This window comes from Biomphalaria glabrata, chromosome 5 (assembly GCF_947242115.1).
Source record: "Biomphalaria glabrata chromosome 5, xgBioGlab47.1, whole genome shotgun sequence".
Taxonomy (NCBI): domain Eukaryota; kingdom Metazoa; phylum Mollusca; class Gastropoda; family Planorbidae; genus Biomphalaria; species Biomphalaria glabrata.
In genome coordinates this window covers 16,752,357-16,764,555 of record NC_074715.1, presented here as the reverse complement: position 1 = coordinate 16,764,555, position 12,199 = coordinate 16,752,357, and the positions used below count along the sequence as shown (strand labels likewise).

Genomic DNA, 12,199 nt, shown 5'->3' with positions numbered 1-12,199 from the left:
CTAAAATAATATCACTGGCATATATAATAGAATCATGCGCGCACACTTAAACAGTTCATTTAGATCCTTACACCTTAGCTTGTGGCCCTACAACAAGGTGTTTGGGTGAAAATAATTATCTCAAAGCTATTCACATATTAGTTCTAGATGTCAAATACACATTTGGTTCAATTTAATCTGCAAGTTAAATAAGTAATTTTTAAGACATCAAAATTGTAATTCTGCACAACAAGCGACTTGATCGTTTAGCTAAGCTATATCTCGATCCGACCAGCTCTTTTAGGCCTATATATGTGGATCTATTATATTACGTTAGGCCTAGGCCTACTAGGGTACGTTGGTCATTGACCTTAGCGAAGTTAATTCAATTCACGCCTCTCATAGTCTACGACTAGGTAAATTAAAATATCATGTGCATTTACTTAGAAATAATGAGTTAATGATGCCTACATGAAACTGCTGCACTTCCTGTCACAATGTTTTATTTTCGTATGACGTATTTTAAATTTCTTAAATATGTTTTCCACAAATCCCATTGCACTAGAAATGAAATAATAAGGCTTGTCTTCGAGTTCGAAGATTAATGAGGAATACAATATACAATATACAATACAATACAATACATATTTTGCCACAGCTAGCGCATGCATAACCATGCATAACCATTGCATGACGCGTAGGACGTAATCATCTTCTTTTTTTTAAGTAGCGTCTGTATTATATAAGATAAGATAAGGTTGTCAATTAGGATGTTCTTTAACACAATACATAGAATTTCAGTGCCTACTAATGGCTACTATTTATAATAAACATAATTAGGCAAATATCAAACAAAGTAATGCGCGCACTGTTGTTTGTAAATCTATAATAGACTGGACAGGTTTCAATTTCAATTAGCCAGCTCAGTAACAATACCTTGTGTTGTAGCAGTAGGCCCACATAGATGCAAAATTAGTCATTTTGAAAAAAAACAACAACAACTGGAACCTACATTGTTAAATTTAAAATTCTGTTGTCTCGAATCTTCGATCGTCTTGGGAAGAATGTTTCTGTTTTTATCTTATTTATTATTTATGAGAACAAACCGTAAAGGGAAGCTACACTACACTTACATCACGCACACAGAACACTATGATATTGAGTGGCTTCCCCTGAGTCAAGTGCGTCGTCACGTGATTCCATCACAACAAGCAGAACACTACCTGGAAACCGCGTAAGGCCTGAAACCTTTTGAGATGTAGATATCTAAAAACGTGTTATTGATTTGGAACAGTTTATATTTTTGTAAATGACATAATAAATGCTGTTCATATATTGGATTGATCGCGTTTTTCTCTTCTGATACTGTAACACTACAACCTTTCCAGTGAAATGAGCCGAGGAACGTTAAATAACTACAACAGTCACCGTAGCAGTCATCAAACGCTAAGTCAAAGTCAGATTAGCAGACCACCTTCAAGACCCCCATCGGAGCTGGTAAGTTTTGGGGATTCAACTCGATCTACCCTCTATTATTTAGATCTATATCTCGGTCTAAAATCAGACTGACAACTCGGACCGTTTACACTGTTTTGGCGATTTAGGGTATATATGAAACCTAGGCCTAGGGTGACCTAGATATATAATATCTAGATCTAGCAGATTCTAGATCTTTAGAACTGACTTGTCTACAGCTAAATCTAGATCATAACACTGTATGTATTTAACAGTTTTGTTGTTTTTGTTGCTCTTAATTATAATAGCCTACTAGTAGGCCTACAATGGTTAATCCAGCAAACACACAGCTGCAATAGCTGGTCTAAACATTAGGAAAACTACGTAATTAATTATAGTAGCTAGGACTGTAATATGCCGTTTGAAATAATAGTTTATATATATATATATATATATATATATATATATATATATATATATATATATATATATATATATATATATATATATATATATATATATATAATGTGTGTGTGTGTTTGTGTATATTAATTTATGACAATTTATGTTATGCTGAATAACAAGTTTATAGATCTATGTAATGACTTAGAAACACAACAATGTTTCATCACCATCGCCTGTCTCTTGACTTTCGTCGTAGGAGTGCTGTGACAGTTATCTTCTTATCTTATCTTATATAATACAGACGTTACTTCAAAAAAGAAGATGATTACGTCCTACGCGTCATGCATTTAGTCATGCATATTAACCAATGACTTAAATTCTGCCAAGTCACTGGTTTTCCTGGCTAGCTCAGGCAACCCATTCCATGCTCTAATAGCACTAGGGAAGAAGGAGTATTTGTACAAATTTGTCCTAGCATATGGGACGAGGAATGTGCCTTTATCTTTGTGTCTTTCAGAGTATTTTATTAAATTTTGTTTTTGTATTTGAAGATTATGGTTCAGTGTTTTATGTATGATTGCTACTTTACTTTTGAGCCTTCTGTCCTGAAGGCTTTCTAAATTTAGTGATTTTACTAAAGGTGTTACTCTAGTCAAATGTGAATATTCGTTTGTTATGAATCTCACTGCTCTATTTTGTGTCTGTTCCAGTTTCTTAATGTTTTCTTGAGTTGAGGGGTCCCAAACGGAAGATGCATATTCTATTATTGGCCTAACCAAGGTTAAGTAACATTTTAGTTTTATGTTCTTATTTGATTTATAGAAATTTCTTTTAATAAATCCTAATGCTTTGTTTGATTTTTTTGTAGTTTCATCAATATGTGTATTCCATGATAGTTTTTCATTTATTATAACACCTAGGTATTTTGCGTTTTTAGTCTGTGATACTGGTTTGCCATGAATAAGATAAGTGGAATTAATTTGTTTTAGTTTTTTTGTTACTCTTAACAACTGACATTTTTCTGGGTGGAAAGACATGCTCCAATTTGATTCCCATTTCTGTAATTCATCTAATTCTCTTTGTAAAATATCTGTGTCTTGTGTTGTTTTTATTGTTCTATATATTATGCAATCGTCTGCAAATAATCTGACTTTTGTTCCTGAACTAATGCAATTTGGTAAATCATTTATGTAAATTAAAAATAGTAGTGGACCCAAGACTGTACCTTGAGGTACACCTGAGTTTACTGTTATCGGTGTTGATTTAGAGCCATTTATTATTACAGTTTGTTCTCTCCCTATCAGAAAGTCTTTAATCCACTGATGCAGTGGACCATTAATGCCGAAATATTTTAATTTTTTAAGCAAACTATGGTGGTGAACTTTGTCAAAAGCCTTAGAAAAATCTAGTAAGATAGCATCTATTTGTTCACTATTATCTAAACCTTTTGAAAAATCATCAATTAGTCCTATTAGTTGTGTTTCACATGATCTATATTTCCTAAAGCCATGTTGGTATGGTGTGAGGACATTATGTTTGTCTAAGTGGTTTATGATGTTGCTACATATTATGTGTTCTAGGATTTTACATGTGATGCTGGTAAGTGATACTGGTCTGTAGTTCCCTGGGTCAGATTTTTCTCCTTTTTTAAATAGTTCGTGTAACCAAATCCCTCTACTTTTCCCAGTCAGCAGCTGTTCTTAGCAGGATATTAAGAGAGAGACCAGTCCATTCTTTTATGTTTTCTTTGGAGGCCCCTTCTTCATGATCCCTTCACTATACTTTGAAGAATGACTTTTGATAGAGAGATATGATATGACCAAACGAGCTCAGCTTTCGTCTCTTCCCAGTATTAAGGGGGTTCTTCCTTTTTGCCTGCCAGAATGTTGACATGTAAAAATGCAAGCTCATTTGTACAATGCTTACATGCACAATTCTCATAATCTCTATTACGGAGGCTTTTAATAAATAATTAAAAGATGAAACCAAAAAGTTGAATTGGTGAAAAAGTTACTTGTGTGGCATATCGCAATTAATATTAAAATGTGTTGTTTTTTTGCCATTAGCAAAATGAATATAATTTGATTAAATATACTATTTCAAATCTATAGGGTAGATAATGTAAAGGTCATCTGTCTGTGGCTCACGGTTATCGAGTGTGTTATGTGGTCAGCACAACGACCAACCGCATTTACTTTTCCCCAGCCGCCGTCTGGTACCGAAAATGAAAATCCTAGTCTTCTCTCTCTCTCTCTCTCTCACACACACATACACATACACACACATACACATACATACATACATACATACATACATACATACATACATACATACATACACATACATACATACATACATACATACATACATACATACATACATACATACATACATACATACATACATACATACATATATATATATATATATATATATATATATATATATATATATATATATATATATATATATGATATAATTTGTGGAGTGGGGGTTTGTTTTTACCAAAAGTAAAAAAAAGTCTAGTGACTAGTCTTGTCTCATATTACCCAGTGCAGATCAAGACAACATGTCAACAATGAACAATAAAACATATTCCGCTGGCCTGTACATAGACATAAAATGTCTGTTTTTTTTTCATCCTCCCTTTTCTCCCAATTCTGACATGCCTCTGCATACATACATCTAATTCTTTCATTATGATAGATCTAAATCTATAGTAACTAGATATAATACGTTTGACATGCTGCATGCCTGTAATCTATTGAAACAGATGCTTGCATTTAAAGATTTATTGTAACTCTTTTGTGCCTTTCCTACTTGAACGTAATCCACTCGTAATATAGACTGAATGTTCATTGATTTTTGTCCCATAAAAAGCCAATGTTTTAGACAGGTTGCTTTTACTGATCCGATGACTTCCTTTGACAAGCAAAGGGAAAGCGTAACACTTACACAAACGGAGTTTTGTGTTTTCACTCAAACCCGTAGGTCGCTTCAGTAGCTACGCTGTTTTGGTAAGCAATGTAGGTTAAAAGGCAGTTGTTGTTTTTTTTAGCCTCACGAACATGAGGCTGGCTCTTTGGTTATAACTATATCGCATATCGCGTCTTAAAATTGTATACAAAATACGTGCATAAAAACCCCCATCTAAAACACATTCACTTACCGAGAAATGCTTGTTAAGCATTTCTGGCTTCGTTCGTAAGAATTGTTATAAAGCTTATATCTACTAACTCTTGTCTTATAAAATTTTGTACACGTGATAGGATCTTAGCGTATTGGGAAAGCTAAAAGCATGAAATTACGTTAAGCAAAAAACAATTGGTTAGAATATTTCTTATAGCACAGATTTATTAGTGTTAATCTACATTTATTACAAATTTAATTACATGACTGATCCAAACTAATCGATACAGCTACTCTTAATATGAGCTTTTTTTTTTTTTTGAAAATAATTTTCTTGTTAGTTTTGGCTTCAGTTATATTTCATTTATGAAAATTCATTAACTTCAAATTTTACGTTTTTTATAACTTATTTATAATCAGTGAGTCAAATAGTAAAAAAAAGTATTTCAAAGCTACATTTTAAGTTATATCTTTTTATTAACAAAATTCAGATTTAAACCAAAATCTTTTTATAAACGAAATTCAGATTTAAACCAAAATAATTGTTACTACGTATATCATACAATTATCAAACACACTGGAAACGGTTTGTTTTAAAAGGTTTGCAAGCTCATCATTCATTGCTAGGGAGATTATGTTTTATTTAGGGATTTGTTGTTCTATGAAGAAGTCCTTCCAAACATTAAATATTGTCTTAAGTATCATTGTAAAAGTTTTCGCAAAGAACATATTTCTTATTTTGTGGATTTGTTTTTATATCTGTAATAAATCCAACATATGCCAATAAAAATATCCCATTACCATATAAGGTTGACTCAGCCAGCTGTATAGAGAAATGTGTAATTTGGAGAAATATGTTGTTTGCAAAAAAATTACATAAGAAGAAAGAAAATCTTGACTACAATCTTACAGTGCTCAAGAATTTAGTGAACCCTCTTCTACCAATTCGTTACCCTAACAACCATTGGGTCAGAGTTTATCTCAAGAAGTCAATATACAGGAGGAGCTGGAGTACTCAACGAATGGCCAAATGGAGAATAATTAATTAATAAATTAAGTCCATTGCCGATGATGAGATCTCTGATAGCCTCAGAGCGGAAAGGGAAGCACCGGAACTAGCAGCTACCACGCTAGCAAATCACCCAAGTACGCCACACAGAATGTTTTCCTAACCGATGCAAAAATAGTCCTTCAAAACTTGAAAAACTCTATTTCCTCTAATGATTCAGGACAGCACTTATAAAGCTCAACAACAACAGCAAGAAAACTGTTCTCCAATGGATACCAGCAAATATTGAAATAAAAGGAAATGAGAAGGTTGACACACTTGCCAAGTGTTGGAGAACAAATAGAAATATAGAAACTAATAGTAAATAAAAAAATCGAGAAATGGACAAACTATCATCCGAATTACAAGAAGGACGACGCCAATTATAAACTATCCTTATACGACCGACGTCTAATTTTTCACATAAGATCCAGACACAACAGAATGAGACAAAAAAATTGGGACCAGTGAAATTCGCCCATGTGGAGTGCCACCAGAGAATGCTGACCATGTCCTTCAAAACTGCATTCTGCACCAAAAGGCTCGAATAAGACATTGGCCCCAAAACACCACCATAGAAGAGAAACTATATGGAGAGATGCCCGATCTGGATACCACTTTTCATCAGTTCATCTCAAATACTTGTCTAGTCATCTGAGCTCTCCAGCATAATTATAAGTACGAAGAAGAAGAAGCTTTTACTGTTATAACTCATCTTACTATATGATGTCGATCAAGATTTTGTGGGTCTATTCTGAACTTTATCTTTGAGTGTTTGAAAGTTTTTCAAATCTTTATGTTTTTTTATCAGGGTGTCATCGTCTCAAATGATCCTCCAGCTTAATTGGTTTCATTGCGTCATTAAAAAGGCACATAAACAATGGTTTGTTTGACAAGGAAGGAATGAAATCCAATTTCAAATACTCAACACTGTACAGTCTACATTTATTTTTGTTTAAGTTACAACTAGACAAAATTAAGCTATTTAAATAGAGTTATAAAATTAAATACTACGATTTTTCAATCGAGCATTTAGTAAAGTACAAATCATAAATGCGTGTATAAAATAATTCCACTAACGGGATATCAAAATGAAAGTCACGACCTGCTGAAATGAGATTCATTATCGTAGATCCCCGTGCCCATTTTATAGAACCCCAATTTACTTTTTCAATTTCGTAGACTCCTGGGGGTCTATTTAGACCACTTTGGGAATCACTGGTAAAAATAGAAGCTGCGAGGTGAATCTAGATTTTAGTAGTTCTCGTGTAAACAGTGTTTACAGAAAACAAGTGGACTATCGAAGTTTTTTTAAAAGGTTTATCTTATAGGCCTAATACTAGTTAAAAAGATTTTAGGGTTGTGATTTTAACTGATGCGATTATTCTCGTTGGATTATTAATTAAAGTGCTTAGTATTTCTATTCTTGGATTTGTTCTGTGCTTTATTCATTTCTAAATATTTATGTATTTATGGTAAAATTTATCATAACTACACCCAATCAACCAAGACGCAACGTAACACTAATTTATTTCATTTATATAAATGCGTCCTCATTTTTATGTTGGAGGGTCCAATATCAACGATGAACTGCGCTGTAGTTTCCAGACCAGGCAGCTCTCCTGTCCCTCCAGATAGACTTTCTTCTATTGGGTTGTTTTCGGTCTGTGACTTGTTCGGGCATCTCGACGACTAACAATGTTAACTAGGGCTGAGGTTGACCACTAGGGTTGCGGCTGACCACTTGGGCTGCGGCTGACCGTTAGGTTTGCGGCTAACCACAAGGGTGGCGGCTGACCTCTAGGGTTGCGGCTAACCATTAGGGTGGAGGCTGACCACTAGGGTGGCGGTTGACCACTAGGGTTGCGGCTGACAACTAGTGCTGCGGCTGACCACTAGGTTGGCGACTGACCACAAGGATGGCGGCTGACCTCTAGGGTTGCGGCTAACCTTTAGGGTGGCGGCTGACCACTAGGGTGGCGGTTGACCACTAGGGTTGCGGCTGACCACTAGTGCTGCGGCTGACCACTAGGTTGGCGACTGACCACTAGGGCTGCAGTTGATAAGAACGAAAAGAACACCGTCCTTGTCATATTTATTTTAATCTACCACAACGTTACATCCGTCACACTTCCCGTCATCCTCTCATTCATTCCGACTAACCTACACAACGCTTAATTGGTTCATCCAAAAAGAAGTCAAGAAAGCGACGGTATGCCAGTTGGGAGATATTTGACTTTTCTGACGAAAAAAACCCAGTGAATGCATGAAAGTGAATTCTTCAAAAGAAAGTTGTGACTCCATCTTGATGTAGATGTAGATGAAGATGTAAATGTAGATGCAGTGACGTAGCTACCAATGTGCGGGTGGTGCGGGCCGCATAGGGCACCAAGTGGAGAGGGGCACCAAATTTCCCCCAGTGTGTATTAATTTCCTATTTCCGTGAGCTTTTCAGTAAAAACGACTAATTGTATGGACACGAACAAACATAAACTGCTGTATTTTAAACATGAACTAACGATTTATAAACTAGTCATGTCGCTATTTTGTTTCATCTCCTTGACTATTTCTTCCATACAATGTAAGCTATAGAACAGTTTGTATCTAATTTACTAGATTTATTTCGGACACACGGTGCATGTTGTTACTACACTGACCAATGCTCTGTAATATAAAAAAGAAGAAGATAGGCCAACCTTTTTTTACTTCATTGTTTAGTCCAATGGTTTAATCTAGATATTGAGTTTACAAATATATTTCTAAACTCTAGCTCTAAACAATTGTCTTAGTTTATTCATTTCTTTATGAATCTTTATAGTTTAATTTTGGAAATAATTCTATTGTAATGTCAATATTTTTAAATAAGCTAACCTTTGTTTTGTACGAGTTTTTTTTTAACTAACTAGTTAATTGTAATACTGTAACGTAAACAAAATGATGAACAGTGCTCAAGACTGACTAGTCTGGCTGGCGCCTCAAAACCCTTTTAAACTCAGACGGAGAAATCGGCATCTCTGGTTCTGTCCGGTCTGGGTAGACTATAAGGCCTCCATACCCAGATCTATCGGAGTCCCTCTTTACCGACCCATCGGTATAACAGAAAATGGCATCTGATGGGTAGGACTTTAGTGTAGCTGATGCCAAGTTTTGGAGTATGGCAGGTGTTAATCGCCTCTTGGTGGCTCCCTCTTGCCCTATAAGGGACATGCTTATTTGTCGGGCCGGCATTCTCCTCCACGGAGGGCAAGTACTAATTCTTCTAATTGGGATTATGTCAGTGGAGAGTCCAGCTGATTTTGACAAATTGGCCGCAATGAGGAACGATCGCATTTTTATGCGGTTCCTCTCTCCACTGTCGCACTAATATTGAGGTGGGTAGCCTAGAGTCGCCCCTTTTGTAGCGCTCATAGGCTGTAAGTACCGCCCTCTCCCTCCTTAAATGTAAAGGGGCCACGTTTGTTAAGATTTCAGCCGCGTTTGTTGGGCTTGTCCGAAAGGTGCCACAAATGAACCTTAGTGCCTGTGATTGTAATCGGTCGAGTGATTCGAGGGCAGTTTTACTAGCATATACTTGAACTATATAGCTGGACTCAATTTGTGATCTGACTGCCCCTAAGTACAATGTGCGTAGCATGTAAGCTTTGGCACCCCACTTTGTGCTGGCCAGCTTTCTTAGTAACGCTAACTTCTCCGAGGCTTTTCTTTCAACTTCCTGGACGTGCTGGAGCATTGTTAGTTTTCTATCCAGGGTCACCCCTAGATATTTTGGCGTGTTTTCACGTTGGAGTCGCAGCCCACCGAGTTGAAGCTCGAATGGAGCCTTAAGAATGTCGATCCCTAGGCTTAACAGGGACCAGGTCGTTTTGGCAACGTTTATCTGAATCTGTCATTTGTCGCAATACGAGGAGATGGTTTGGAGGTCTGCTTGTAATGCCGCCTGTATTTGGAAGACTTTCTTGCCGGTTGACCAGAGGACAATGTCATCCGCATAAAGCAGTTTCTTTGACCGCAGTGAGGTGCGTTTCTTAAATTTCTTAAGTCTAAAGAAGCATCGAGACAATTTGAAGTCACATCATTGCCAGAGTCCACCGACTATAGGCGAGCTGTTATTGGGTATGAATTAACTGAACAATTAAAAGCAACAAAGCAAGATGAGACGGTTATCATTGAATCCAGAAAAAAATGATGAGGCCGACATCCTGAAAAGAAGAAAATACTTCAATATCGCAGTTTCTAGAGACTAAAGGACAGCACACAAGCATGTCTTTAGTACACTCCTCAAAAATTCATACTAAAGAAGCTGAACCATCAGACAGTGTAAACAATACAGAAAGCAGGATAATAAACTCTAGACTGAACGACATTGGAGATTTGCCTGATGTCACAGATAATATTCGCATACACCTTGTCACTCAAGGATCTGAAACAGTTCAGCGTATGGACAGTCAATTCAGAGAGGAGTATAGAAATCAAGAATCAGCAAAAGGAAAGGCTAGAAAGCTTTCAAAGGCTTTTTTTTTCCGGCAAATGTCAAACGGCGAGAAAGTTCTTTGAAAGTGGATGTGTTATTCGCCAAAAAAAAAAAAAAAGAATCCTTATTTTGCTTCCCCTGCATACTCTTCTCAACAAGATCAAGTACCAAATCTTCATTTAAATCCAAAGATGGATTCAATGAGTGGTGGAGGTTATCCCCGAAAATAGAAAAACATGAGACCAGCAGAGCTCACATTTAGTCATCGCTTGCTTGGAGGGAACTTGAAGTTCGCCTGAGAGTAGGGAACAATATTGACAACAAGGCCCAAGATTTGATTATACAAGAGACGAAAACCTGGAGAGTTAGTAAAATTACTATCAAAGTACGATCCACTCTTGAGGGAGCACGTGCTTCGAACTAAGCTTTGTTCCAGACCGAATACATACATGTCTCCACAAATACAAAATGAATTTATTACAATATTGGGGGAATCACGCTAAAAAACAAATCATACAGCAAGTAAAACAAGCCAAATATTTCTCTATTATTTTTGACAGTACACCTGACATCTCAAAGCTGGATAAAATTTCCCAAATTTTACGGTATGTTGTTATGGATAATGACGGGTGCAGGTTCGTGGGTCTTTTATTGACTTCATCGATACAAAGGACAAGCATGCTGCTGGAATCACTGAGATGATTCTAGAGAAATTGCCTTCGGGTGGCTTAGACATAATGGACTGCAGGGGTCAAGGCTATGATAATGCTGTGGTCATGAAAGATCATTAAGGCCATGAAAGAATTAACAATATTTGATGAATGAATACATATTATTTTGAACAAAAAAGTAAGGTTTTGCAACGTTATTAATTAGTTAGTTTTTTTTTTTTTTTTTTGGGGTGGGGGGCATCAAGATGAGGTACCGCACCAGGCATCATATACTCTAGCTACGCCACTGTGTAGATGTAAATGTAGGCCTAGATGTAGATGCCTTTCACGAAAATAGTAAAAAAGTTAAAACCACGTCTCTGCCTACACTTTTGTAACATTGTGAATAATGTCGTTTTTTTACGTGACTGACATACATATTTGGATTTAGAAATACAATGGAAATAAAACATTTTTTTTTGTGTGGTTTAAAACAAACAAAACCTTCGCGTTCCACTCGGGGGGGGGGGCGCCCCACAGTATCAGAAACGTTGCTATACAAAGTAAAATTGAATTATACATTCACACATACAAACTTTCACCCCTCGCCCGTGACTACAGCAATATCGTTTCTATCCATTAATACCCCCGTCCACCAAAAAAAAAAAAAAAAACAACAACAAACAAACTTGGTACTTAAATTAAATGTCGAAAACAATATAACTTATAGCCTATAGGCTTGGTTTGAATCCATTATTATTTCTTCCGTCCCCTTCCCCCCACTTCAACGTAGATCCTATTTGACGAAGTCTTTTAGAACATGCGAATATGTTGTTTTTTTCCCCACTAAATCGTCATAAATGCAATGAATAACGGAGCCCTAGAATTTATTATATGCCTTGAATTCCTTTTTTTTTTATGTTCAGGTTTCCATTGTTGCCCTTAAAGTGTTGAAGAATAGTAGCCACAGCCGAGTGAAAGCAAATGATAAAGTAGAAGTACCTCGAGCTATGCAAATGACGCAAGGTAGCCATTGAAACTGTCATTTGAAGTGCCGCACTA

The 12,199-nt window shown here is 36.2% G+C and overlaps 1 protein-coding gene across 5 annotated transcripts in view; it reads left to right on the top strand.

Annotated features, from left to right (window-relative positions):
• The first annotated feature begins 1,174 nt into the window (after positions 1 to 1,174).
• Positions 1,175 to 12,199, top strand: part of LOC106064322 (spermatogenesis-associated protein 1-like) — a 62,414-nt gene continuing 51,389 nt past the window's right edge. For 4 of the 5 annotated variants that reach the window (XM_056029705.1, XM_056029706.1, XM_056029707.1 and 1 more), the window contains exon 1: positions 1,175 to 1,476. In XM_056029705.1, coding sequence (XP_055885680.1) covers positions 1,372 to 1,476 — 105 coding nt within the window. In that variant the 5' untranslated portion in view covers positions 1,175 to 1,371. The remainder of the gene's footprint in view (positions 1,477 to 12,199) is intronic. The other variant, XM_056029709.1, reaches the window with a different exon arrangement.